Raw genomic sequence first — 26,415 nt, 5'->3', positions numbered from 1 at the left:
TGTGAATATTTCGATGTCTGTTATTACAGAAGAAGTATAAAATGGAAAATGAAAATACTCAGAGCTTTAAAATCTTTTATAGTATAAAATAATATTTTAGAATATTAAATTAGAATATTAATAGAAGAGAGGGGTTTTTAAAATTTTACTTATTTATTTGAGGGGGGGCAAGAGAGAAAGCACTAGCTGGTTGAGGGAGAGGGAGAAGCAGACTCCCCACAGAGCAGGGAGCCAGACTAGGGGCTCTATCCCAGGACCCTGGGATCATGACCTGACCTGAAAGCAGATGCTTAACTACTGAGCCACAGGGGTGCCTTGAAGGAGGGGGGGGGTTACTATTTTGTGACCCGTGACAAGATAGATTATGGTTTCCTCATCTTTAAAATGGAATTAAAAATGCCTATACCTTAGCATTATTATAAGAGCAAAGATAAATGTTAAATAATTAATATAATTCCTAGTCTGTAGTTGGTGCCCCAACAAATTAGTTCCAAATTTCAAAAAAATGTCAATAACCAAGCTCCATTCACTTTGTATGTTCACCACCTAAAAACAAAACAAAACAAAACAAAACAACCCACCTGGCTAAGAGTAGATGCATAATGAATATGTATTAAAGAAGGGAGAATGGAATGAATAAATGTTAGAATTCTAAAACAACTTACAGCTGATCCCAAAGCTCCTACAAAAGCCCCTACTTTCAACGGACGAATGGATAAGGAAGATGTGGTCCATATACACGATGGAGTATTATGCCTCCATCAAAAAGGACGAATACCCAACTTTTGTAGCAACATGGACGGGACTGGAAGAGATTATGCTGAGTGAAATAAGTCAAGCAGAGAGAGTCAATTATCATATGGTTTCACTTATTTGTGGAGCATAACAAATAGCATGGAGGACAAGGGGTGTTAGATAGGAGAAGGAGGGAGTTGGGGTAAATTGGAAGGGGAGATGAATCATGAGAGGCTATGGACTCTGAAAAACAATCTGAGGGGTTTGAAGTGGCGGGGTTTGGGAGGTTGGGGTACCAGGTGGTGGGTATTATAGAGGGCACGGATTATATGGAGCACTGGGTGTGGTGAAAAAATAATGAATATTGTTTTTCTGAAAATAAATAAATAAATTTTTTTTTAAAAAGCCCCTACTTTTGCCATCCCTTCTGAGTGACCTTGTGAGTGTCCCATACCTCTGTTTTCCCCATCTATGAAATGGGTTGGTTTTCATTAAAACCAGAAAGACTAGAGAGGGCCATACAGCTTCTGGGATCTAACACCCTTAGGAAGAGGACCAGAAAAAATTGGGGCAAATCTGTGATCCGGCAGCTGGCTAGGCCTGTAGGGTTCCTCTCTCCTATAGCATCCCCACTTCTCAGAGCACTGGTCCCAGCTGCCAACTGGTTATAGACACAGGTGAGGCTGAAGGCGAGCCGTTCCTCCCGCCTCCGTGTGGCTGAAGAAAAAGCCACAGCGCCAGTGACATTGAGAGTCTGGGAACCAGAGAGCGCAGGCGACCAGCTTTTCTCAGATATGTGTGCCCCGCAGGAGCCCTGGGCAGTGGAGCCCTGCGCACTGCCACTACTGCTCAAGGGCTGACCCGAGAGTCCCAACCCAGTGCACGGAGCCCCCCTTGCCTTGGCCTTAAGTCCCTGGAGGGCCTAGAGGCCAGGTCCCTGGAGCCCCAGAGCGCGGCCCTTCCATGCAGAGGGAATTCCACGCCTTCTGCCTTTTCCTTCTGAAAGGGAGTGATGCATGTTTTGGCCAGCACCTCGCGCAGCGCAGCTCGCTCCAGTGCTTCCTAGCGGACGGGTTCCCCTGAGTTCCGGGCCCCCACTCTCGGGCGGGGGAGGGGGGGCGATGGTGGGGAAGGCTGGCGTAGCTCTGCCCGGGTCTGGATCCGAGGATGGGCTGCCGTAACTCCTGACAGCAGAAGGAGAAAGAGCGGGTGCGAAAGGCCAAGGGAAGGCCGGGCACACGGTGGCCGGGATGCCAAAACAGGCAGGGAAGCCCGGAGAGCAACAAGCGCACGGCTGCTAGGCTGTCTCCGCTGTCCCTTCCACGCCTAATCGTCCTTCTGGTCAGCTTGTGGTTTCCTGTGACAAAACCAGACAGGCAGCGCAGAGGAGAGGAGAGAAGGAGCGAGGGAAGAAGGGAGAGGAGGGACGAGGTGAGAGAGGGGAGCCCAGAGAGTGTAAATGGGAGAGAAACGGGGAGAGAGAGAAGAAGGGGGCAGGAAGGAGGGCAGATCCGTGAGAGAAGGGGGCGGGGTGGGTAGAAAAAGGAGATGCAGGGAGAAGTGGAGAGACGGACAAAGTGGGAACCGAGACGGAGAAGCCCGGCAAGGCCTCGGCCCTCAGCCTGTGGCCGCGGTGCCGCGGCTCCTCCGCTCCAGCCGGTGCGGCCCGGCCCCCCTGCCCTCCCGGCCCGCGGGCCCCGAGCTGCGAGGGCGGGCGCGGGCGGGGGCGCGGGGGGAGGGCGAGGGAGGGGCTGCGGGTGGGAGGCGACCATGTGGTTCCAGCTCACTCTCTTTTCCCCCCCTTCTCTCTTTCTTCACTTCTTTTTCTTTCCAAACAGGGAAAAGTGTTCCGCGAGGCGGTAGCGTCTTTCCGCCTGGCCCTTCCCTTCGCGACCCTGGTCCCCGCTCCCGTCCGGGCAAGCGCTGGAAGCCCCTCTGCGCCGGGGGGGTTGCGGGGACCGGGCGCGGGGACGGGGCGCGGGGCGGGCTCCCGCGCCGGCACATGGCCGCAGCCGCCCCGCGCGCACCCCGAGGCGCCGCGCCCAGCTCGTCCAAGGTCCGTCGGCTGCGCCCGGCCGCCCGGGAGCCCTGCAGCGCCTGAGCGGGGAAGCGCCCGCGCCCGGGCATCGGGATGAGCCTCCTCCGCGTCCTCCTCTGGCTAGGTGAGTGCTCCGCAGCGCGGGAGACCCGCGGGGCGGCCCCAACGCACGCCAGCCCCGGGCTCCGAACGCCGGTCCCCGCAGCCCCCGGGGAGAGCGCGCGGCTCGGTGCCCGCTTGGCGCTCCGGAGGCGCACATCTGGCAGCCCAGGCCCGCCCAGTCGGCCATCAAAAACGCCTCACACATCTGGGCCCTGGAGCGGGCTGGGGCCGGGGGTGTTTCCTGGTGGAGTTTGGCCGTGAACCGTCCGAGGTGGAGGGTTGGGGGGGGGGGGGCGGGCGGGCGGCTGGTGTTTAGTTTCGGGAGTCTTGCGGGGGGCGGGGCGGGAGAATTGGGGGAGGGAGGAAGGTTTCTTCAGGAATTTTTGTGCCAGGTTCCTGAGGGTGGGGGGAGTTTTTTGTTTCAAACAGGCGCCTCGAGGGCTCAGATTAGAAACAGATGTGTTGGAGGGGAGGCGCGAGGGAATGGAGGAAGAGACGGAGGAGACGGAAAGGTGGAGGGGGAAAGGCCAGAGCGCAGGCAGGACCGGGAGCAGGGAACACCACCCAGGGAGGGAAAGAGGAGGGAGAAGCCGAAGAGGTTGGGAGCTCGGGAGAAAGGAAAACGGGGGATATGAAGCAGAAGCGCAAGATTGAGGGAGATTGAGTAGAGGAGTGTCAGGAAGACAGAAGGAAAATGGGGTGGAATGGAAGCAAAGAGAAGAGCTCTCGGGATGTCCAGCTGGGTGTCACTCATGGGGGACTCCTGAAAGCCCAGAGGCCCTGGGGCACATTCTCACTTGGGCTGGAAGCAGGCAGGTTTGCAGGACCGGGCAGGACAGTAGCATCAAGGATGTGTGTGGACAAGGATGTGTGTGGACAAGAGCAGGCACGAAGACCAGTAGCGTCTGAGGTGGCAGGGGCAGGGAAGGCAGGCAGGAGAGCGGAAGAAAAGCCATGATATGCTCCAAGGATGTGTGGGGAGCTCCCTGGGGACAGGATGAAAAGTTAGCCAGGGTTCAGAAGACCAAAGAGCCAGTCGGGTGTTGTAGAGTGAACAGGATGCAGGACATCAGACCTCCTGAGAACTAGTTCTGGTTTTGAGCTGACCAGCTGGGTGATCTTGGATAACTCACTACTTGAGGCTTTGGTTTCCTTAGCTCCAAAGCAAGCAAATCAAACGGTTCCTAAATCCCTTGTCGCTCTGACAGCCTGAAACACCAGGGGGTGTGGCAGGGCCTGATGTCTAGAAAACCCCCACACCAAAGTGAAGAAGCCGCCCTGGTGTGGATTTCTAGAGTGTGCTTGCTCTCTCTCTCACTTTTAAAAAAAGATTTTATTTATTTATTTGACAGACAGAGATCACAAGTAGGCAGAGAGGCAGGCAGAGAGAGGGAGGGGGAAGCAGGCTCCCCGCTGAGCAGAGAGCCCTATGTGATGCGGGGCTCCATCCCAGGACCCTGGGATCATGACCTGAGCCGAAGGCAGAGGCTTTAACCCACTGAGCCACCCAGGTGCCCCTTTCTCTCTTTTTTGTTTTTAAACCTATAACATGCCACAGGCATGTCCTTCTAGGCCAGCCTCAGGTCGGTAATCACCGAGGTAGAGAAATAAAAAAGGTGCATTAGCCTATTTATGGTTGGCTCAGGTGGGGCAGGTGAGAGGCCAGTACCTTCTCAGCTCCTTCAGATACCAGCCAAGTATTGGCAAACCTTCTCCTGTGCACAGCTGGCACAGTTGGATGGTACCTTTGTCACCCTTACCAGCCTCTGGCCCTAAGCTGTGGATCACCAGATGTTCACTAGGCTCAAACATCACAGCCCCTTTATTTAAAACAGCTGGAATTCTTTAAGTACTTAGGCTGAGCCCTTGATATGAATTGTCTTGTTAACTCATTTACCCTTCACGCCAATCCTATGGGCTACACGCTGTTATTTTCCCTGTTTTACAGCTGAAGAAATCAAGGTGTAAAGAGGTCAGATAACCTGCTCGAGGCTAGCTCGTAATTAACAGAGATGGGATTTGAATGTAGGTTGTTTGCCTTGAGAGAGTGCTCGCTAAACCGCCCTGTCTACAGCCTTCCCTCACTAGAGAAGGGCTTACCAAAGTTGTTCTTTGCTGTGAAAACCGGTTTAGCCCTCTTCCTGAAGGGTGAGATGTCAGGGTGAACCTGACCTCAAGGAGGGGTCTGGGGGAGGAAGGGTGTGCGGAAGGGATGGAAAACTAAGCTAAGTGTGTTCGAACCCCGGCTCTGTACCAGCCCCAACAGGGCACAGTTGATAGTGGAAAGTGAAAAGTGACATTCGTCCTGCACAGTCATTTGCAACCAAGTGACTGGCCTTGATCACAGTCCTCCTCTTAGGTCATGAGAAAGAGGAACTGACAAGACAGGCATCAAAAGATGTTACTGGTTCATGGTCCCTTCTTTACTGAGCACCGGTGACGTGTGACCGTTCCTCTGGTGAGAAAACAATCTATTGGGCTGATTGTCTCTTTATCATAGAGGCGGCCTCTCATGATTCCTTTGTTGGTTCTGTCCTTATAAAATTAGTGCCAACAGAAGGCCGTGTGAAGGAGAAAAAGTAGACTCCAGACTTCATGTTCTGCACAACTGGATGTTTGCCATTCACACCTACTGTTCAGCTTTTGCCACGTCTGTGTTCTTTGTCAGACATACTCAGACTCCTGACATCCCAGTTCGGGTAGAAAGTCAGAGTTGATGAGCTGAAGGGTCTGGACGAGGGACGAGGCAGGAGACCTGAGGTGATGCTGGTGATCCAGAGATCCGCCCCTGAGGGGGACCCCTCTATGCCTGAAATTCTTTTGTGGCTAAGAAGCCCCTTAGGGAGTCACTCCGTGGGCTGGATGAACTTTATTTGCTAAGGGCTTTTGAGCCACATATGCCTGCCCGCTAGCAAAGCCAGAAAGAAAACCCTCAGAGTTGCCTGAATCCTAAAATCGTCTACTGGTCCCTTAAAGGAATAGCTCCAGGACTGCTTAAGATCACTGCTGGCACGATTTCTGGCCTCTTTTTTTTTTTTTTTTTCTCCTAGAGAATACGTAGTATTGAAGGGGAGTTGGGAGGGCTAAGAATTCATAATCCGAGCAAGGGTGGACCAGTTGACTTCATGTTTTCTGGACCTGCCACACCTCTCTAATGTGAATGTACAAGTAATGTTCCGAGCTCCATGGAGGAGAGAGAAGGGATACTTCATGGGCTCCCCCAGCTCCAGCCTCTCCTCTGACCATCCCCCCACTGCCCATGCTCAGGTCCTCATTATTCCACCTTAAATTCTCACTTGGACTGTCATAATGGCTGCCATATTGGTCTCTTGCCTGAGCTCTCTTCTCCACCCTCCACACTGGTGGAAGCAGTGTGACCTGGTGAGGCAGCTGGTATTAATGCAAACAATTGGGACTTAGGAAACTGGCAAACTTTCTGGGTTCTTGTTCTGACTCTCTTGTCCCTAAAGCAGAGGTAAGGAGATCTTTAATTCAAAAATTCTATAATTCTATGACGTTAGTCCCTTCCTTGAAAAACCTTTGGAAATCTCCATTGCTTATAACACTGAGTACAAACACTTCATTCTCAGGTTAAAGATGTTACACGCGGTGTCAATCACAACTCCTTTCCTCCCACCCCAGGTGGCTCTGCAGGGAATTGGGCTGCTTTCCTGTGCCCTAAACAAGACCCATGCTTCTTTCTGTATCTATGCTTTTGTTTATGATAATCCCTCCATCAAAGATGTACTTGTGCTCTCTGCTCCTGCAGATCAAAATTCTGTTCCCCCTCCAGATCTCCTCTCAAAGAACACTTCCTTCATGGGCCCAGCCACGATTTCCCCCAACCAAGATAGGCTTTCCTTCTTTAGAATCACAGTAGCCTTTCTGTTACGTGGTTTTTGCGTGATGGTGATCTAAATGCTCATCTCAGGCTCTAGTGAGAGCCTAAGCTCTATGCAGACTGGGTGCTGTCCCATTCAACTGTGTTCCCCTTTCGGTACCTTGCAGAGACTCAAAGCTGGGGACCATTTGTTAAGATAATCGGGTTTTTGAAACATCTGGAACACTTAAGTTCAAGAGAGGTGAAAAATGGGGAGGATTATTACTCTGTGGAATGACACAATTGTGTCTTTTTTTTTTTTAAGATTTATTTTTTATTTGAGAGAAAGCATAAGTGGGAAGGAGAGGGAACCAAAAGCAAACTCTGCGCTGAGCATGGAGCCCGATGCAGGGCTCGATCTCATGACCCTGAGATGTCAACCTGAGCCCAAACCAAGTACTGGGTGCTTAACTGACTGTGCCACTCAGATGCCCCATGAGGAGCCCAGTTTTAACTCAACTTGCTTTTGGGTTTTCTTGTCCATTAATGCAAATAGGACCAGTACCATTAAAAAAGTTATGCACAGAACATTACATGGACAGGGGCCAGAAAATGTATTTGTTACACAAACTTATTTTGTTATTCACAATAAACTTCTTCATTGAAATTTCTGCCAGGGTGGGGAAGGAACTTTATTTCCAAGAAAATGAGTTTGAGGAAGGCTTGATTGCACAGTCCATTGGTCTGTAGTTCAGTGACAGGTCTCAGTAGGATTCCATGCCTTGCCTTCATCTTCCCACATTAATGATGATGGTCATAATGATGATACATTCCCAGTAGGCTCATGTCTTGTCTCATCCTATTTTTGTCTTATACTTAGCTGGGCAGTGTACACATGAGTGGAGTGTATTTCATGAATGTACCTAATGGTAATGAACTAGACAGACATTTTTTAAAAGATGGAGTCAAAGATTGTCAGAACTAGGGCAAAGCTAAGAGACTATCTAAAAATCAAAGGTTCTTAAAATTTAGAATCACTGACCCCACTGAGAATCTAATGAAAACCACAAAACCACTTCTCAGAAAAAGACACATATACATTGAACTTTGTCTAGAACTTCTAGGGATTCATTGACTTCCTGATGCCCTTCCTACGCAAGTAATCCTTCATCTAAATGTACTCTCCTCTTTTCCTATCCCCCTTTTTATGATGAAGAAGGAACCAAAATTCAGAGGGACTTGGCTTAAGTTAAATAGCTAGCTTCGTAGAAGGGCCATGACTAGAACCCGAATTCCATAATCTGTCCTTTCTCACATTCTTGAAATAGAAAAGGTCTCTTCTTTCTTCTCAGCTCATGTAGTTGAGTTCTAAGATCACAACTGCTCTTCAGATGCGCCAGTTAAATGAGCTAAATGCTGAATAATTGGCAGTGGTTTTTACATTGAGAAATTGTCCGAAAAATAGGGCAGATGTCTTAACATTTCAATTGAGCCATCCAAAGTGGAAATCCTGGAAACGTCTACTGTGCCTTGTAGAATGTTTGATATATTCAAGAAGAGGGGATTATGCCCAAAGTTTCAAAGAGGGGTGTGTGTGTGTGTGTGTGTGTGCGCGCGTGTGCGTAAGGAATAGAATGGTAAACCAGTAGCTCTAGCGCCTTCATAACTTTGCTAGGTTATTCTGGGAAAGTCGTACCCCTCTGAGCCTCAATTTCCTTCTCTGCAAAATGAGATTATTAGACTAAGGTTATCTCTATGTTTCCTGATACCACTAATATTTTCTGATTTTTTTTTTTTTTTAATGCCGGCTGGTCGAGATGTGGTTGTGTTTAGGAACACACGGGTGTGGCCATGACTATCCGATTTTTTTTTTCAGGCACTGTCCACTCATGGCAACTGGTTGCATTTGATTATAAATCTAGAAGGGTCAGCCCCCTAATGTGAAGAGAGCAATAGTGGAAGTATTGTTTGCAGCCTGTTAGCCAGGGAGCATCCATTGTTGAAGGTCAGGGTAGGATGATCAGAGACCTATGCCCTGGAAGGACAGCAACTGAAATATTTACCCAGAGGACCTTATCCTAAGCAGTTACCTACATAACAGGCCCAAACATGGACGCCTGGGTCGATCTCTGTGTAGGGGGCCCATGTGTGAAACTATTTGTAAGCAAAATTCACCATTTGCTTTTCATTTTCCAGGAGGGACACAGTTCTGAAATCAAGGCTTCTGTGTTACCAAGAAGCAGAGTCTTCGTTTATAGGGGGCCAAATGATAAATCCCACCGTGGAAAACTCAGTGAGAACATTTATCCCCAACCCCTTTCCCCTTACCCCATTCAAATGGTTAATCCGATTTGTTTGGGTTAATGACTATTGTTTGTGATTTAGAATTCCTTCATCTATCTTAGAGGGATTACTAGCTCTTCTGGTTAATCAGAAGACTCTTATAGTACTCAAAGTTATTGTGGAGACCTTGCCCTTCTGTGGGGTCAGATTCATGAGCTGTTCTTCTTAGCACATAGTCCTGAGACCATGGGTGGTGAAGGTGCCCTATATGTTGCTTTTCTAGTTAAATTCCTTTTTCCACCAGTTTTCACTTCTTTGCCTCCCACCTCTCCCCCCAACAAAAAAGAATGCATACTATATATATTTTTAAAAAATCTAGTTATCTGAACTTCCTAACTGTCTGGATTCTGGAAAAATACAAGTTTATTTCCTTTGGCACCATATAGACCAAAGTGGGAAGGAATGCTGATATCAAACAACCTTTATTTTGCTAGTGACAGGCAGCTGGATCGCTGTGTGACTAGCATCAGCCAGAGTCTGGTGGCGATAAGATTGAAGGCTGCTTCGTTTCAGTGGAAAGCCCGGGAGAAAGCCATTTCCTTCCTGGGAAGAGCGGAAGGGGTGACAGCCATCTTTGGAATGGTTCCCCAGTCAGTGGCAGGCTTTTCTGCAGTGAGACAGCGAGGGGGGAGTTCAGGTCAGAAAGGTGACAAGGGAGGAGAAAGGAGAGGAGAAGGAGGAAGAGAAAGACATAGAAGTAGAAAAGGCAGAAAAAAGCTAAGCTAAGCTGCTGGGTTCTTGGTGTTCCCAGAGGAACTTCTCTGAGCTCATGCATCTTCACGGATGGTGGCGCTGCTCCTCAGTCTCCCTTATCCGTGTGCACAATTTCTACTTCATCCACAAACTCTCACAGAAGAGCTGTAGAAGGGGAGCGCCTTGTCTGATTCATCTGGTTCAGGCCCCATCCTAGGCTCCGAGACCCCGTTAATGCGAAGGGCACGGTTTCCACCATCTGAGAACCCAGGCTTCTGGGGGCAACGTAGGCCTGAACAGGGAATTACAGATCTATGAAAGTGCTACTAGCATCAAGGAAAGTACCAAGATTTCTAGGCGTCCCAAGGAGGAAGGAACTTAATTATGAGCTGTCTTGTGGAAATAGGGTATTTCTTCTCTGTAGGTCTCCAGGGACCGGGCCTGTTGTTCCTCTGTCCCTCACAGACTTTCACGTCTCGAGGCTGGTGCTAAAGAAACAGTGGGTGGGTTGATAGATCACCCCACCTCATCATCAGAAAGGATATTTAAGCAGTGTGTGTCCTTGGCCTTCAGCCAGGTGCTTCCTAGAGGGATTGAACCTCCCGATGTCCTTGCCTTTTGAGAATTATGGTCTCATTCTTCATCACAACCTGCCAGCTACACAGCTACTTCGACTCCCACATCCCTCAGGGGATGTTAAGAAAAGAAAAAGAGAAAGAAATATATAGAAGAATTTGGATCTCTTAATTAAGAATGGTGGTCTGCTCATTCAGGGTTGGAACTGGTGTTTGTTCGCATGGAAAGCAAATGAGATCAAGCCAAGAAGGACTTTTCTGTTCCAGAAGGAATCCGTTGTATCTAACAGAGACTCAGCCCCTGCCATAGTCTTCCTTTTCTTGGTGGAAGGGCGGGGAAATCAAATCTCAGAGGGGGAAATTGCTTTGTGACTTCATTGTTTAAATTTAGGCTTGGGTCTGTCGGGATGGTTCAGACTTGGAGCAATGAGCCTCTATAACCCAGCCTCTGTCACTTCTCATTACTTCCAGTGACAGTTCTATTATTTCCAATCACTCTTCAAGGGAAGAGCAGGGGGAGGCAGAGAAGGCTTCCATGTAGACCAACAGGGCAGCAACTTCTCTAAGAGCCAGGCCCTGGGGTCCTCGGAACCTCCACTTCGGGATCGTGTGACCTTCACCTTCCGGCCCCTACTTGTCTCCCCAGTCCCTGCCTCTAATAACGATGTCTTAGGTTTGTCGTGACAGTTAAGTGAGATGACACACGTAAGGAATCTCAGCACCCTGCTTCGTACAGAGTGAATAAACAGCTGTGGTCGTGACCGTGAGTGTCCTTGCTGGGAGAGGGTCAGCCCATGGGGGTGGGGACGACGTGGGCATATTCTGCCTGGAGTCAGCGGATGCCGGGTCAGCCAGGCCAGCCTTTCGAGCTTCAGCCACGGCTGCTCTTCCAGCCCGCAGACAAGTTCCTAGATGTCCTTTGGGGAAATGCCGCCAAGCTCTGGGACCCCAGCTGACTGCCTGCGGCTGCTCTGGGAGAGAGCAGTGTTTTGTGACACTTAGCCCTGGGCAAGAGGTGCCCTTCCACACCCCTGTGGGCTGCTGCTGGGATGGCATCTCGCCGTGAGCCCTTCTCCCAGGCTCTTCCCCCCCCCCCCCCCCCCCCGTTGCACACTCCCAGTTGGCTGAGCCTACTCCGGCTACCCCGGCTGGGCCGACACCATGGGCCTCATTTCTCCTTTTGGCCTTAGATCATGTTTTACTGAGCACCTGCTATGTCCTCGACATTGTACGAGGGACTTTCATACAGGTGATTTCTTTTTTTTTTTTTTAAAGATTTTATTTATTTATTTGACAGAGAGAAATCACAAGTAGATGGAGAGGCAGGCAGAGAGAGAGAGGGGGAAGCAGGCTCCCTGCTGAGCAGAGAGCCCGATGCGGGACTCGATCCCAGGACCCTGAGATCATGACCTGAGCCGAAGGCAGCGGCTTCTTATATCCTCACAACAGCCTGCGAGGCAGGAATTATCCCCATTTTACAGGTCAGAAAGGTGAGGCTTAAGAAATTAGGTGTTCTGGGACGCCTGGGTGGCGCAGTTGGTTAAACGACTGCCTCCGGCTCAGGGCGTGATCCTGGAGTCCCGGGATCGAGTCCCACATCAGGCTCCCAGCTCCATGGGGAGTCTGCTTCGCTCTCTGACCTTCTCCTCGCTCATTCTCTCTCTCACTGTCTCTCTCTCTCTCAAATAAATAAAATAAAATCTTAAAAAAAAAAAAGAAATTAGGTGTTCTGTTGTACGTTCCCTCTGCCTCCTGCTTCAGCACTGGTCTGGGGAAGACAGGAGTGAAGAGACAGACGGGTAGCAACCGTGTCGCAACACACAGACAGGAGGTCACCTGGGGACCAAGTGTGCCCACTCTTTGAGGATGTGGCCTGAGAAGGAGGCGTAAGTCCCTGCATTCTCCCTTTTTCAGGCAGTCATTTGTCCCGACCAAAATTAGACCGCAGTGCTCCCAACACCCACAGTCAAGACGTGTTGGGTTATATTTCCTTTTTAAATTTGGGAGGACAGGAAAAACCTCAAGGTGAGAAGGAAAATGTCTGTTTTTTCCACTGACCTGAACAGCAGAGACTGTGACATCCCTCTTCATTAAACAGGGCGAAGCCGAGTGTCCCAGATTTCTGCAGACCTAGAATTCCCACTCAGAATGATCCCTGGGCCAGGCAGGTAGAGTCTGGGTTTCCAGCGGAGGCCTGCTCTCCATCTGCTTCCCTCTGATGGAGTTCCGTCCCCGGGGCTCCTCCAGCCAATGGCCAAGTGCAGCCAGCTCCCCCCTTCCCCTCTCTGCCCTGCAAAGGAGGAAAGGTGGAAACGGGGCCACCTCGCCACAGCCATCCTCTCTGCTCCACTGCCTCTCACTCCCTGTTCCCGGAGTCCCGTGGCTTGCCAAGCCCCGAGCAATCCAGCGACAGCCCCTCACATGCCCGCCACCTTAGCCTGACCTTCCTCTCGCTCTTTCCCTCTCTGTTTGGGCCCAGTATGTTCTGCTCTCGGATCTGGAACTTAACAACAGAGAGACCCGGAGAGAGAGACATGCAGACAGAGACAGAGACAACTATAGAGAGATGAGACAGAGGGAGAGACAGATACAGAGACACACACACACTGAGATGGAGAGAAGAACAGAGAAGAACAGAAGGAGAGAGAAACAGAGATACAGAGAGAAAGGTAGAGACAAAAAGAAGACAGAGAACAGATACAGAGAAGACAGAAGACAGAGAGAGAAACAGAGAGAGGGCAAGACAGAGACAAACAGGAAGATACAGAGAGAGAAGAAGACAGCACAAGTGTGAACTTTATAAAGCTTATCTTTGGTGTGCACCTCTTTTCCTTTCTGCCCCCCATCCCCCATCTCCAATTTCACACCAACACCCTCTGCCAAGAAGCTCTCCTAAAAGGTTCTGCTCTCAAAGGATCTAAGCTGTTGTGGGCTGTGCCTCGGGCTCGTCAGCACCTCCATGCTGTCAGCCACGAATTTCCCTTTGCCCGGCTGCCTCTTCACCCTTCCCGATCGGCGCCCACCTCGCCTTCAAGACCACAGGCTCCACCACCGTCTGCCCCGCAAAGCCTCCCCTGACTGTCCCAGGCCGGGAGCGCGGCTCGCCCGTCTGCACTCCCATGGCACCCCCGTACTCCCATTGCAGTAGCTGCGCGCGTCGTGCGGGCGTCTGGGGTTCTCCGTCGATGCTGTGGGATTGCGAGCGGGGACAGGGCCGTACTGTCTGCGATTCCAAGCCCAGTGGCTGACACTCTGTCGATACTTGCAAAGTGGATGAATGAGTGAGCAAACTTAAGGACGAGAAAGTTAATGAATGTAAAATATAAGCTTATAAAAGTAAAAGTGACCTCTTCCTAGGGTTTCTTTGATGAGGATTCTTTGTCATCAAAAAGACCCCAGTGAGGAAAGGGTCATCTGAGGCATGGAACAGAAGATGGTGGGCATATTTGCAGGGAGAGTGGCCTGCCCAGCATACCTCCCACCTCTGGGGGGGCGACCACACTTAGCTGCTTCCTGAAGGGACCTACACCCTCTCCTTGTAAGGAGAGGTCAGGTGGTCCGAGCTCTGTGGTGAGCCGGTCTGTGAGGGGGAGGTGATGAGACAGCTGTGGGGGGGCCTGAGGTCGTTCAGGCCTTTTACACTTTGGTGATTTATTTTCCATGTACTGTAATAATTTGGAGAACATGTAGCTTTTCCTTCCAGCATCCTCTGAACTTTTAGCTTCATTAGCGGGGAAGGCCAACCCAGCCATGCTGACCGACTCATTCCCTGGCCCTTTGCAGGCCCTCTGGGGGTGAAAGGCTCCTTCCTGCATACATAGAGTTAAAAGTCTTCGGGTTCTTTTCTCCTCTGTCTTGGCGGATCGCTACCTAGGGCTCTGTCACTGAGGCAGGAAACACAGAAGAGACACCTGTCAGTTAAGCATTGGTGAGATTTAAAGCTGTTTTTCATTTTATTTTATTTTATTTCCAGGCTTAGTGCTTATGAGTATGTTAGAACCTTATGACAGCATTGTGAGGCAGGTATTGTCAGCCTCTCTTTTATAGAAAAGGATCAGAGCAGGGTGCCTGGGTGGCTCAGTCGGTTAAGGGTCTGCCTTCTGCTCAGGTCATAATCCGGGGCTCCTGGGATCAAGTCTTGCCTTGGGCTTCCTGCTCAGTGGGGAGCCTGCTTCTCCTTCTGCCTGCTGCTCCCCTTGCTGTGCTCTCTCTCTGATGAATAAGCAAAATCTTAAAAAAAAAAAAAAAAAAAAGGATCAGAGATGAGGAAATTTTCCCCAGTTAGTAGCAGAACCAGAACAAGAAGCCAGTTCTCCTGGCCCCCAATTCATTGCTCATCCCACTCCTCCGCAGGACCAGGGGCTCCCTCATGAGTGGCTGCAGCATCCCACAGCACTCAGCGGACCCTTCACTGCCCCCATGTGAAGTCCTCTGTGGCCCCATGGCCACCGCCGCTCCCTGAGCATGCGCGTTCCATGAAAGATTCTTGCCAGCTATGGCTGCTCTCTACTCTGGGAAGCCTTGAGATCCAAGATGTACAGTGACTGACCATCCTGATTTGCCCAGGACTGAGGGGTTTCTCAGCCACAGAACACTGGATGTTCAGTGCTGTAGCCATGATGGTCCCAAGAAGACTGTTCTGCTGGTCAGCCATCTTGCTACCCAGAGTGTGGCCCTCAGACGAGCTGCCGTGTCCTCCCAGGAAGCTGGTTGAGACGGGCAGAATCTCAGGCCCCACCCCAGGCCCACTGAACCAGACCGTATGACCTATACAGGATCCCCACAGAACGTAAAAACCTCTAAGGAGCTACAGAGCAGGACCCGAGTTGCCTTTCACAGGAATTGAGGAAATGGAAGAGTCCTACCTCAACTATCTGCCCTGGGAAAAGCGTGGCCGTAACCTCCTGTGATGTGCGTTCACACACACAACTTTGGCTTTATAGCCTTAGAAAGAAAGGAGTCTGGGGTCCCACATGTGGCACAACTGGGTTGAAAGGTTGGAGTGTGTCTTGACTCCCTCATGTATGGGCATGACGGGATTCATGCTCAAGCTCTTCTTCTTCTTCTTCTTTTTTTTTTTTTTAAGATTTTATTTATTTATTTGACAGACAGAGATCACAAGTAGGCAGAGAGGCAGGCAGAGAGAGAGAGAGGAGGAAGCAGGCGCCCCGCTGAGCAGAGAGCCTGATGTGGGGCTTGATCCCAGGACCCTGAGATCACGACCTGAGCCCAAGGCAGAGGTTTAATCCACTGAGCCGCCCAGGCGCCCCTGCTTAAGCTCTTCTGTCCATGAGATGATGATGTTCTTATAAAGGCTGTGAAGTTCCCTGGCTTCGCCTTCCCTCGGACTGGGGAGAGGCCGGCACCGTTAGGAGCAGACAGCACACGCACCAGAGTGCACGCCGCACGGACGGCAGCAGGCTCTGCTCCTGGGGCTGGGGACTCCGACACGGGAAATAAAACACAGGGTCACAGCCTAGAACAGGTATGGCAAACAGCAGGCTCTCGGGACTTAGTTGCTGAGGGAATAAGGAGGCTGCAAAAGCTGTATTCGGAACTTGCATTGTAGTTTTCCTGTTGGGTGCCTGGCTCTTCCTCGCCAGAGCGGAGCCCAGCTTTGCCAACAAGAACCCATTGAGTCTGTGTTCCGGGAGAGGAGTCTGCCCCCTCCCGCTGTGTCCCAATAGCTTCGCTAGACCTTGGCTTTTCTCAAAGTAAACCTCAGTCCGAGCTACGGTTTAAGTCTGTTGCGTGATGGTGGTGGCGTGTTATCTTCTGGGATCTTCTGTGCTCTTGAACCTGACCGTCAACCGATAAAATCCCAGGCACTGGGCAAGGGAGGAAAAGACACTCGTCTTTCTGGGCTGGCAGAGCGACCTCACACTCAAAGAAGCATAACCCACATTTGTCAACTTTCTCTCTATTCCAAGTCACACGCCCAGTAGAGGCTCTGAAATAAGGGCAGCCCCAGGGACGGAGTGACAGCAAGGCCTGGAGATGAATGCATGTGGTCGTTCAGTTAGAGCCGTTCCCGACAAAGCTGATTTCTGCCACAATATCAATCCCACCGTGAGGCAAGGAAAGCAAACCATTGCTTCTCTTCTAAGAGGGAGAGATGTCTCTGACCCGGGGTGGTTGGTTGTGTAACAGTTTCTTCTGTGTGTGTTGTTTTCCCTGGGATCTCGAAGGGCTTGGTTGTGGGTGGATTTTAAAGAAGATACAGATTTCCATCATGGAGCAATCCTTGTGTGCTTGGTTCTGTGGGCGGAGATGGACCCGTACGTGACCCAAGACCTGGCTCATCAAGGTCTGTGGTGGGGGGGGGGCAGACTGACAGAGAACGAGAATGTGTACAATGTGAGGTGAATACACCGCGACTTGAAGGCTTTGCTTCTGGGGTCCTTGGGGAGGGGGTCTTGGGGAGGGGGCCGGAGGGTAACAGGCAAAGCCTGGGCAGAGGAGGATGGAGCTGGGGGAAAGGACATGTGAAGAGGGGGCAGAGATCCACATAAAATAATTGTTCTCTCTGACTCTGGAAATAACACACATTGTTAGTTTGCAGTCCAGTTTGGGGGGCCTTCCTCAGGTGGTGCTGAGAAGTAACCTTGAGCAGCCTGCCCTCTGGGCCTCGGTTCTCACCCTGCAAGGGGGGAGGTTTCTGGGCCCTTCCAGCTCTGCAGATGGAGGTCTCTGCAGCATTCCTATGTGGGAGGCTGAAGCCCCAGGTGATTCCTGGTGTTCTCACCTGCGTCCTTCAGCCCCGAAACCCCCAGGCTCCCTGCTGCTGCTCTGGCTGGGCCCCTACTGCTTTCCCTTGCACTAGAAAGGGAAATTCTATGGACCCCACACATCTGACCCTGACCAGGCCTCTGTCCCCAAGCTGCCAAAGTTGCTGCAGGCTTAAGGTCTTTGCATTTGTTCTTCCCTCCCCCAGATATGCACTTTCCCCTGATTTTTGCAAGGCTGGCTCCTCGCCTTCCAGGTTTCAGGGCAAATACTGCCCCAGTGAGGCCTTTCCTGAGCCCCACCCACCTTCCCTGTTCTAAACAGAGCTCTGCTGCTCACTCCCACATTACCCTGTTATATTTTCTCCCTCATGTTCATCACAGTCCAATATACCCTTTTCACCTCCATTCATGCCCTTGCCTGTTGTTCATTTCGGCAAGAGTCTGGGCTTTGCCTGTGTCGTTGACTTCTGTATCCTCTGTGCTGAGAGCAGAGCTGGATGCTCAGTACAGGTGTGACAGACACGTGTGCCCTTTCCTGTACGGCATGCCTAGCAATGGAGAAAGTTTATAGATGCCAAAAGTCATTTATGAGCTCTCATTATGTGCAAAGATCATCGTATACGTTAGTGCATTTATTCCTTGCAGCCACTCCACTGACTAGGTACCATCAGGATCACATTTTTTAAAAGATTTTATTTATTTATTTGACAGAGAGAGAGCACAAGTAGGCAGAGAGGCAGACAGAGAGAGATGGGGAAGCAGGGTCCCTGCTGAGCAGAGAGCCTGATGCAGGGCTCGATCCCAGGACCCTGAGATCATGACCTGAGCCGAAAGTAGAGGCTTAACCCAATGAGCCACCCAGGGGCCCCCATCAGGATCCCATTTTACAGAGGAGAACATGGGACCCTACAGGGGTTAATTAATCCGCTGGGCTAAGGACCCTTGAAGTTAGGATCTGGCCCCTGGCAGTTTGACTATAATGCTGATGCCATAAATTAAGTATTATTCAAGTCCTCCAAGCCAGTGTTTCTCAGACTTTCAGGTGCTTATGAATCACTTGGGGATCGTGTTAAAATGCAGCTTTGCTTTAGTAGATCTGGTGATGCGGGGGGAGTGGTGGGCTCAGATTCTGTTTCCTGGTTCCCAGCCAGCGCTGCTGGTCCATGGAAAATACTGCTCAGGAAGGAAGGGAGAGATGGAGGGAGAGAAACGGAGGCTTACAGAGGTTAGGCGGCTCTCCTTAGATCATATGGATAGTTGATAGCAGAGCTGGGACTCGAGCCCAGTGTCCCCGCTGCTAGCCCCAGGCTCGTCCAGCAGCTCACCAGCCGCAGGGATCTGGAAGCGTGTCCACATCTTCAAAGACTGGTTTTCAGGAATAGAGCCGCCTGAGTTAGAGATCGCAGGGAGCGTGCATGACGCTGGCCGCTGCCCCAGTGATGGCGGCCAGCTTGGTTGCTGCCGGCCTTCCCGTGACAGGCCGTGATGGTTCTTGCTTTGAGGGACAACAGTGGCTCCCTCAGAATCTCCAAACCGCGTCCTAACACACTCAGCCTTGAGGTGTGATCTGCAGCACACCCACGACCCCTCACTCTGCCCCACGGGGAAAGCGTGCCCTTCGCACCCGTTCACTCTATTTCCTCCGGCTGCTATAGGGTTTGCCACAAGAGTCGCTTTTAGAAGGAACATCAGCTCCTTTGTGTGGCCTCCCTTCCTCCCTCCTTTCCTCCTGACGTACAGGATTCCATGAAAACCTGTTGAAAACTTTTATATCTGTCTGCTCCAGCTTCCACCCAACAGAAATCCCTTTCTGGAAGATGAGCCGCTGTCCTTCACCAGCGCGAACACCAGGAAGCTCAGTATGTAGAAATGCTTCCACTCTGGGATCGCACTTAGCAGGGGGAAGGACTTTCTCCTCTGAGCTGGAGGCAGCCTTCCTGGAAACTGCCCCCAACCGAGGCCACAATGGCCTTGAAGTCAGGGGCCCTTCACTTTGTAAAGTGATATTTTAAAAGCATTCATCTGGGTCCCTGAGTGGCTCAGTGGGTTAAGCCTCTGCCTTCACTCAGGTCATGATCTCTGGGTCCTGGGATCGAGCCCCACGTCGGGCTGTCTGCTCAGCAGGGAGCCTGCTTCCCCCTCTCTCTCTATGCCTGTCTCTCTGCCTATCTATGATCTCTGTCTGTCAAATAAATAAAATATTAAAAAAAAAAAGAAAAGAAAAACGTTCATCTGTGATGGGCACGGTGCTGGACATTTTCCTATACGTGCCACCTCACGCATGACTCACAACCACACCCTGAAGTACGTAGTAGCAACCCCCACTTTATAAATACAGAAACTGTGGGGAGGCCTGGATGACTCAGGTTAAGCATCTGCCTTAGGCTCAGGTCACCATCCCGGAGTCCTGGGATCAAGTCCCGCCTCGGGCTCCTTGCTCAGTGGGGAGCCTGCTTCTCTCCCTCCCTCTGCCTGTCCTTCCCCTTGCTTGTGCTCCCTCTCTCTCTTTCTGTCAAATAAATAAGTAAAATCTTAAAAAAAAAAACAAAAACCCAAACCCCAAAACCAAATACAGAAACTGCAGAGGGTTTAAGTGACTATCCCAAGACACACAGCCAATAAGCCGCAGAGGCAGTTCCCTTTCTCCTGCATCACAGCCGCACGTCTTCCTCCTACCCCAAAGCCCTGTGTGCAGCGGAAGACGGTCTTTTCATATATGCTTCCGCCCCTGCTCTGGTCTTCCTGAAACAAACCCTCCAGTCTCCTTGAACTGTTCCCCCTAGTTATCATAATAGCAGGGCTAACCATCATTAATGGAAGTCGTGACACGTGCCAGGAACCCAATATGTAGACTGAATTAATCTCCATAAGAGCTCTAAGATCTCTCCATTTTATTGATGTACGAGATGCTGAAATCGGAGAAGTGATTTGTTCAATGTCCCTCAGTTACTAAGTGACAGCCAGCTAGGATTGGAGCCTGGGTCTCCTCGGCTGTGAAAATGATGGAGGAAAAAGGCTGGGGTGAAGGGAAGGAATGAGGACAGTGGGAATCCGAGGAGGAAATGACGCGAATTTGGCTGTTCTCCCATCGTAACTATCTGTATTGTACTGGCACACTTGGCCTCCCCTACAGACTAAGCATTAAACAGCACCCTTCAGGGAAGCCTGATCTGGCCAGAGAGTAGGGTCTGGAGTTACTGAGGGCATTGTTCTAGGGAAGGTTTTGTTTTTTTTGTTTTTGGTTTTGGTTTTGGTTTTTTTTTTTTTTTTGAGACTTTATTTATTTATTTGAGAGGTAGAGAGAGCACAGGGAGGGACAGAGGGAGAGGGAGAGGGAGAATCTCAAGCAGACTCCACGCTGAGTTCAGAGCCTGACACGGGCCTTGATCCCACAACCCTGAGATCATGACCCAAGCCGAAATCAAGAGTCAGACACTCAACTGACTGAGCACCCAGGCAACCCCTCTGGGGAGGTCACTTGACATGAACCCTAAGTACTTAAAAAACCCCAACCTCAATTATTGAGATACACTGAACATACAATAAACGGCTCATATTTACAGTCTATAGTTTGTTACATCTTGGCGTATGTATATGCCCGTGAAACCATTGCCGTAATCAAGATATTTTAACTATATGTCATAAATCCAAAAGGATGGCAGCCCTAGGAATGAATTTTTGAGGTTCTGATCTTCATGGGATGGGGCAGTAGATGAAAGCCATTTCAGACATCCTAGAGCAAGCCTCTGTCTTTGCATTCAGAGCCCTTCCCAGGAAATCACTGCTTTGGGGGTGTTTTACTCCCTTTGATGCAGTGTGTATTGGGGGTGGGGGTTCAGGGAGCAAGGACAAGATGAAAACCCATCTGCAGTCCCTACAAAGCCTTGGGGAAGGTATAGACCCAGCTGGTCCAGACCCTTCAGCCTCCTAGACCTCCATGCCACCTTGTAGTTTTCTGGTTTATCTTTGATCCAGAGCCCATATTTCCAACCCTGTTTGGCTTCTCTTGATTCCCGTGAATCTTCCATTTGGGTTCAAGCAAAAATTCACTATGAAGTTCTTGAGGCTGGAAGATTTATTAAAATGAAACCGGTGGCTCAGGCCTTACATTTCAGGGTTCTCAATTCAGCAGAAATGAGATGACCCACCAGAACCTCCAAGATGAGACCTAGAAGACAGGAGCCACAGGGTCATTGTCCACCTCCCATCTTCCCTGCCCTTGTCCTTGCCTCCTGAACCATCATCCCCAATACACACTGCATCAAAGGAGCAAATCCCCCAAAGTTGTGAGGATTTCCAGGGAGGGGCTCTGGAGGCCAAGACAGAGAATGGCTGAAATGGCTTGAATACTATCTTTACCCCAAGATTGTCCTTATTCCCCCCAGTTGAAGTAATTTCTGTCTGCTCTAGACTGCCATGAACTTTCCATTTTGTCAGTAAGCACCTTCTACCCTTTGAAATACAGTTGTTCACACACGTCTTCTTTCACTGTAAGATCTCTGAAGGCACAATCCTGGTTTGCGCCATCTTTGTGTCCCCTGCTGTGTCTCACCTATGGTACACAGCCCTACTTCTCAAACAAATGATCCACCTGTCCTAAACTCTGGGCAGAGCTGTGTGTATGTTACACTAGATGTCACACGTGAAACATTACACGAAATTTTGGTGATTCTCACTTGTGCAACATAAATAGGGCCAAGGAGGTACGTGCACTGTCTTCTTTACATGCTCTGTTAATTCTAAGCAAAGGTGAGGCTTGGCTTGATGGGCTTGGCTTATAGAGAGAAAGCATTCGCTGTCACTGGGGAGGTAATCTCTCAAGGGAGACATAGGTCCTGCCTCCAGTGGTTCCAGCAGGTGCAAATGAGTCAGAGGAACAGGTAGTAGGAGGGAAGGCAGTAGTTTGGAGCAATGGGATATAGGTCTCAGCAGCTGGGGTCCCATTTGCTCAATCTCAATTCTACAGAGCTGTGGAGCTCATGGGTCACTAGTCTAACTCCTTGTCCAGAGATCTCCATCCCTGGTAGACAGATGTGGAAAGGGGTTAAGTGTCCTTCATGCCACTTGAAAAGGAATTCATTGGTAGGTAAGACGAAACGTGACTTGAAAGTATAGACATGCCTAAATCAGTGTTTCTTGGACTTTTAGATTTCAGGGACCAAAATAAATTTGAGCATGACATCGGGGTCCCCTTTTCAAATATGGCTGACTACAGATATGAAACAAAAATATGAAACATCCTTTTAAAAATTGTTCCTAAAAAGAAATGGCATTTCAACAATAACAACAACAAGAAAAACAGAAAGACAGAATGACAGCCATACAAGAACGACTCTGTCTACAACAACTAACGTGTCCCGGGTGCTAACTTTATGCTGGGTGCCATTCTAAGTATTTTGCTGTTATTTTCGTCTTACACCATACATATTGCATCATTTATATTTTTTCTTCCCTATGAAGCCCTGAACGTTTCATCAGGGGCCCGTGGTACTTGTTTATACCCTAGATTAAAAAAAAAAAAAAAATCACCAGATGAGGGGCTTCCGGCTGGCTCAGTCAGAGCTGTGTACGACTCTTGATCTCAGAGTCGCGGGTTCAAGCCCCACATTGGGTACAGAAATTACTTAAATAAATTAATTTGGGGGCGCCTGGGTGGCTCAGTGGGTTAAGCCGCTGCCTTCGGCTCAGGTCATGATCTCAGGATCCTGGGATCGGGTCCCGCATCGCTCTCTGCTCGGCGGGGAGCCTGCTTCCTCCTCCTTCTCTCTCTACCTGCCTCTCTGCCTACTTGTAATCTCTCTCTGTCGAATAAATAAATAAAATCCTTTAAAAAAAGAAATTAATTAATTTTTTTTAAAAAAGGAAAACAGTTGAGAAAACTTCTTGAGACAACTCAACAGCCATAGGAGTCAAAACTGTGAACTTGAAAGTTTGTGCCTGACGCAGAGGCTGGAACAGGGGTCCTTCAGAGCCACTCTTGAAGAAGGATCCAGATGAGAAACACCTTGCTCTGAAGTTTCTTTGCCATGTGGGACCCATTGAGCTCTGGTTCCTTTTGCCACAGAGACTCACAAGCTTTCAGCCTCTATCGACAAATGCAACGGCCCAAGTAAATCACGGTTCAGCCAAAGCTAAAGTGCTTCCAGCTACATTTGTGGGTCATGAAAGATGGAGGAAATGCTACCACTTTTGCAAGATAGAGCCTCCCCCTACTCCCCCCCTTTTCCTGCCTGAACTTTCAAAATCTTAATATCCCACTATCATGTTTCACAACGAACACAAACCAGATGGCTTAGGCCTGGGGAAGGAATGCTGGATTGAGTAACAGGGTATGAATTAAATAACCCTGAACAACGATTAAAAAAAGAAGAAGAAAAAGAAAAGAAACCAACCCTAAGTGTTTTCCTAATTTCTAGATTAAAGGAAAGCCTGAAAGAGAAGAAGAATATAAACCACATTAGGATTCCGCCCCTAGACAGAATGGCCTTCTTCAGAAAATGAATAGACCAGCGAGGTCATCCACTGCAGAATCTCCCCAGAGACCGAACACATGTCCACAAGAAGGAAGCAGATGGAAGACTCCGGTATTTATTTTTCCAAAGCTTGATAGATCAGCTCCAGGAGACCCAGTGTCAGGCCTAGAGGAGAAATAGTACATTTCATAGCCCCTTAGTATCCAGGTGGGAGAAGTGCCAGATTCCGGATAGAATGGGATTTAAGTCCGGATGAACTTTGCTTGTGCTGCCCGTTTCTCTGGACCATCTTGTTTCCCTCAATAGGAAAGGAGACCATAGCTGGAACTCCCTATTACATGTGGAAAAAATTTTCAAACTCCTTCCTATTCCCAAAGAGCTGGATTTGGAGGGCAGTATGAGGAAGCATCGAAAGTAGGTATAAGAAGAGCTTCCTCTGGAGGTAAGGCCTCGTCTCTCCATCTGGTAGACAGCTTAAGACTCCTAGAGCTGGAATTCTAAAAATCAGTGCAGAGATGGGAGGCCTTTGGAGAGCTCCATTTTTCTATCGACTGTGTCACTTACCGGGGCCCGATGAGGACACAACTCCCATCTCACGGAGGAGGAAGGCAGGGCTCTCAGAGACAGAGAAACTTGGCCAACGTCACAACCCTGTGTATATCTTGTTGCAAAGCCTGTGCTCTTTTCCCTAACCACACCAGCTCTGAAGATGAGCTCATATACATTAAAATGTTTGTAGCGAGCCAGGCCCTGTGCAGTCATTCCCTTGTGGGTATTAGGCCCAGACTTCCATCTGGCGTGCACAGATATGTGCCAGCTCACATCTGCATGGGTCCGTGGATATATTCATGTAAGTCTGCTTTACGAACGTAAGCAAGTCTGTGGTCTGACTAGCATAAGAACACTTCAGCAATAACAGGACAGAACCAGGGAGTCTCCCAGAAATCCAGGCTATGCCGTGGCTGCAGCCATAGGAAAAGCTGTCCTGTACCAGGGACCGTTGCTTATGCTCTGACTCACGCCAGTGCCGATCTTTTGAGCATGGGTGACACGTGGCTTGCTTTGGAACAATCCTGGATGTGCCATCCTAGCCCAGAAGTGAGTTCTTACTAAGAGGTTCTGGCAAACCATATCTGCTTTTACTGATCAACTCTGGGGAATCCGGGAAAAGGGAGTGTTGGCTTGGAGGAAATGAGAAAGAGGAGAGAGGGGCTTCAGGTCTGTGCCCAGGGATTCAAGGGGTCACATGTTCTGCCCCCTGGAAAGGTGACATCAAAATGGTGAAGGGGAAGACTGTGGCCCTTTTAGTTTGTCCCTCTGGAAGGCTCATCCGTGATTAGTGGAGGCTCGATCAGCACAAACCATTTTAAAGAATAGTTTAGAGGGGCGCCTGGGTGGCTCCATTGGTTAAGGATCAGACTCTGGATTTCAGCTCAGGTCATGGTCTCAGGATCGTGAGTGAGATCATCCTGCATCAGACTCTGCCCTGGGCCTGGAGCCTGCTTGAGATTCTCTTTCTCCCTCTGCACATACACTCTCTCCTCATCTCTTTCTAATAAAAGTACAGCTTAGAAGTCTGCTTCAGGAATTAAAACCACTCACAGCCTTGGCCCAATAATGCCATCATTGGGAACCTGTGCTAAAGAGATAATCAGAATGTACAACGTTTATGTATGAAAATGTTTACTGCAGGGGCACCTGGGTGGCTCAGTTGGTCAAGCATCTGCCTTTGGCTCAGGTCATGATTCTAGTTCGGGCTCCCTGCTTAGTGGGGAGCCTACTTCTCCCTCTCCCTCTGCTGCTTTCCCTGCTTATGTTCGCTCTCTCTCTCTCTGTCAAATAAATAAATAACATCTTCTAAAAAAATTTTTAGAAAGAAATTTCTAAAAATGTTTACTGCAGTAGAAACATAGACACACACTAAATGTCCCCAACTAGGATAATGGCTAAGTGAATTATGCTTCATGAATCTGTACAGTTGAATATATCGCTGTTAGCAAAACATAGTAGTTTTCACAACTCGGATAACGCTGAGGAAAGTGCTACAGAACTGTGCATACGGTAGGATGACGACTTTGGGTGCATGTAAATGCCCAGAAAACCGACTGGAAGGAAATTTTACTGGGGATAGTTCTTTTCTTCATTAATTTTAATCCTTATTTGCCAGGTTTGGTATAATAAGTAGGCGTAAGATTTATGTATTTATTATTTTCTTTGAAACAAATTGGCCACATTATTTTTTAAAAGATTTTCTTATTTTTTAGAGCAAGTAAGCGAGAGAGAGAGAGCGAGATCATGAGCGGGGGGTGGGGGCAGCGGGAGAAGCAGGCTCCCCACTTAGCAGGGAGCCCAATGCAGGACCCGCTTGATCCCAGGACCCTGGGATCACAACCTGAGCTAAAGGCAGATGCTTAATCGACTGAGTCACACAGGTGCCCCAATAGGTATAAGTTTTATTTTTTAAATGTTACTTTAAAAATGGCTTAAAGAAGTGCCACTCCTCCTTAAATGGTTTTCTCTTTTGCCTGAATGAGCACAGCAGACTCGCAGCCGCCCTTCCGCCTCTCATCCCACTCCCTTCCCAGCCCAGCCTGAACTGTCTCCAGGGCCCCTCTGGGACTCGAAGCTGACCAGGGTTAATACCCTGGCTTAACACGGCTTCAGCAGCCTGTTGTCTCTAGACTGGATGATAGGGTTCAAAGTCCTTCCTGTGGTTTGCTGTTCCCCAGGGGGCAGACCCCTTCAGATCTTCTGGTCCACATGCTCAGCCTTCCCTCTGCTTAGAACGCCCTTTGCCTTCCTTTCTCGCCCTGGGAATGTCTTCCTTGGCGTTGGTGGCCAGGCTCAGAGGTGAGCGTGTTGCTTTTGGCTCTGCTCCCAAAGACTTCATCCATAGCTCCCTTCCGGC

At 49.7% G+C, this 26,415-nt stretch overlaps 1 protein-coding gene across 1 annotated transcript in view; it reads left to right on the top strand.

Annotated features, from left to right (window-relative positions):
• Positions 1-2,768: 2,768 nt before the first annotated feature.
• The window catches only part of LOC122912389 (CXADR like membrane protein), a 100,960-nt gene continuing 77,313 nt past the window's right edge, over positions 2,769-26,415 (top strand). Inside the window, exon 1 of the mRNA XM_044258075.1 lies at positions 2,769-2,897. Coding sequence (XP_044114010.1) covers positions 2,867-2,897 — 31 coding nt within the window. The 5' untranslated portion in view covers positions 2,769-2,866. The remainder of the gene's footprint in view (positions 2,898-26,415) is intronic.

The sequence above is a fragment of the Neovison vison genome, chromosome 7 (genome assembly GCF_020171115.1).
Source record: "Neovison vison isolate M4711 chromosome 7, ASM_NN_V1, whole genome shotgun sequence".
In the NCBI taxonomy this organism is placed as follows: Eukaryota; Metazoa; Chordata; class Mammalia; order Carnivora; family Mustelidae; genus Neogale; species Neogale vison.
This window is presented reverse-complemented; position numbering and strand designations above follow the sequence as displayed.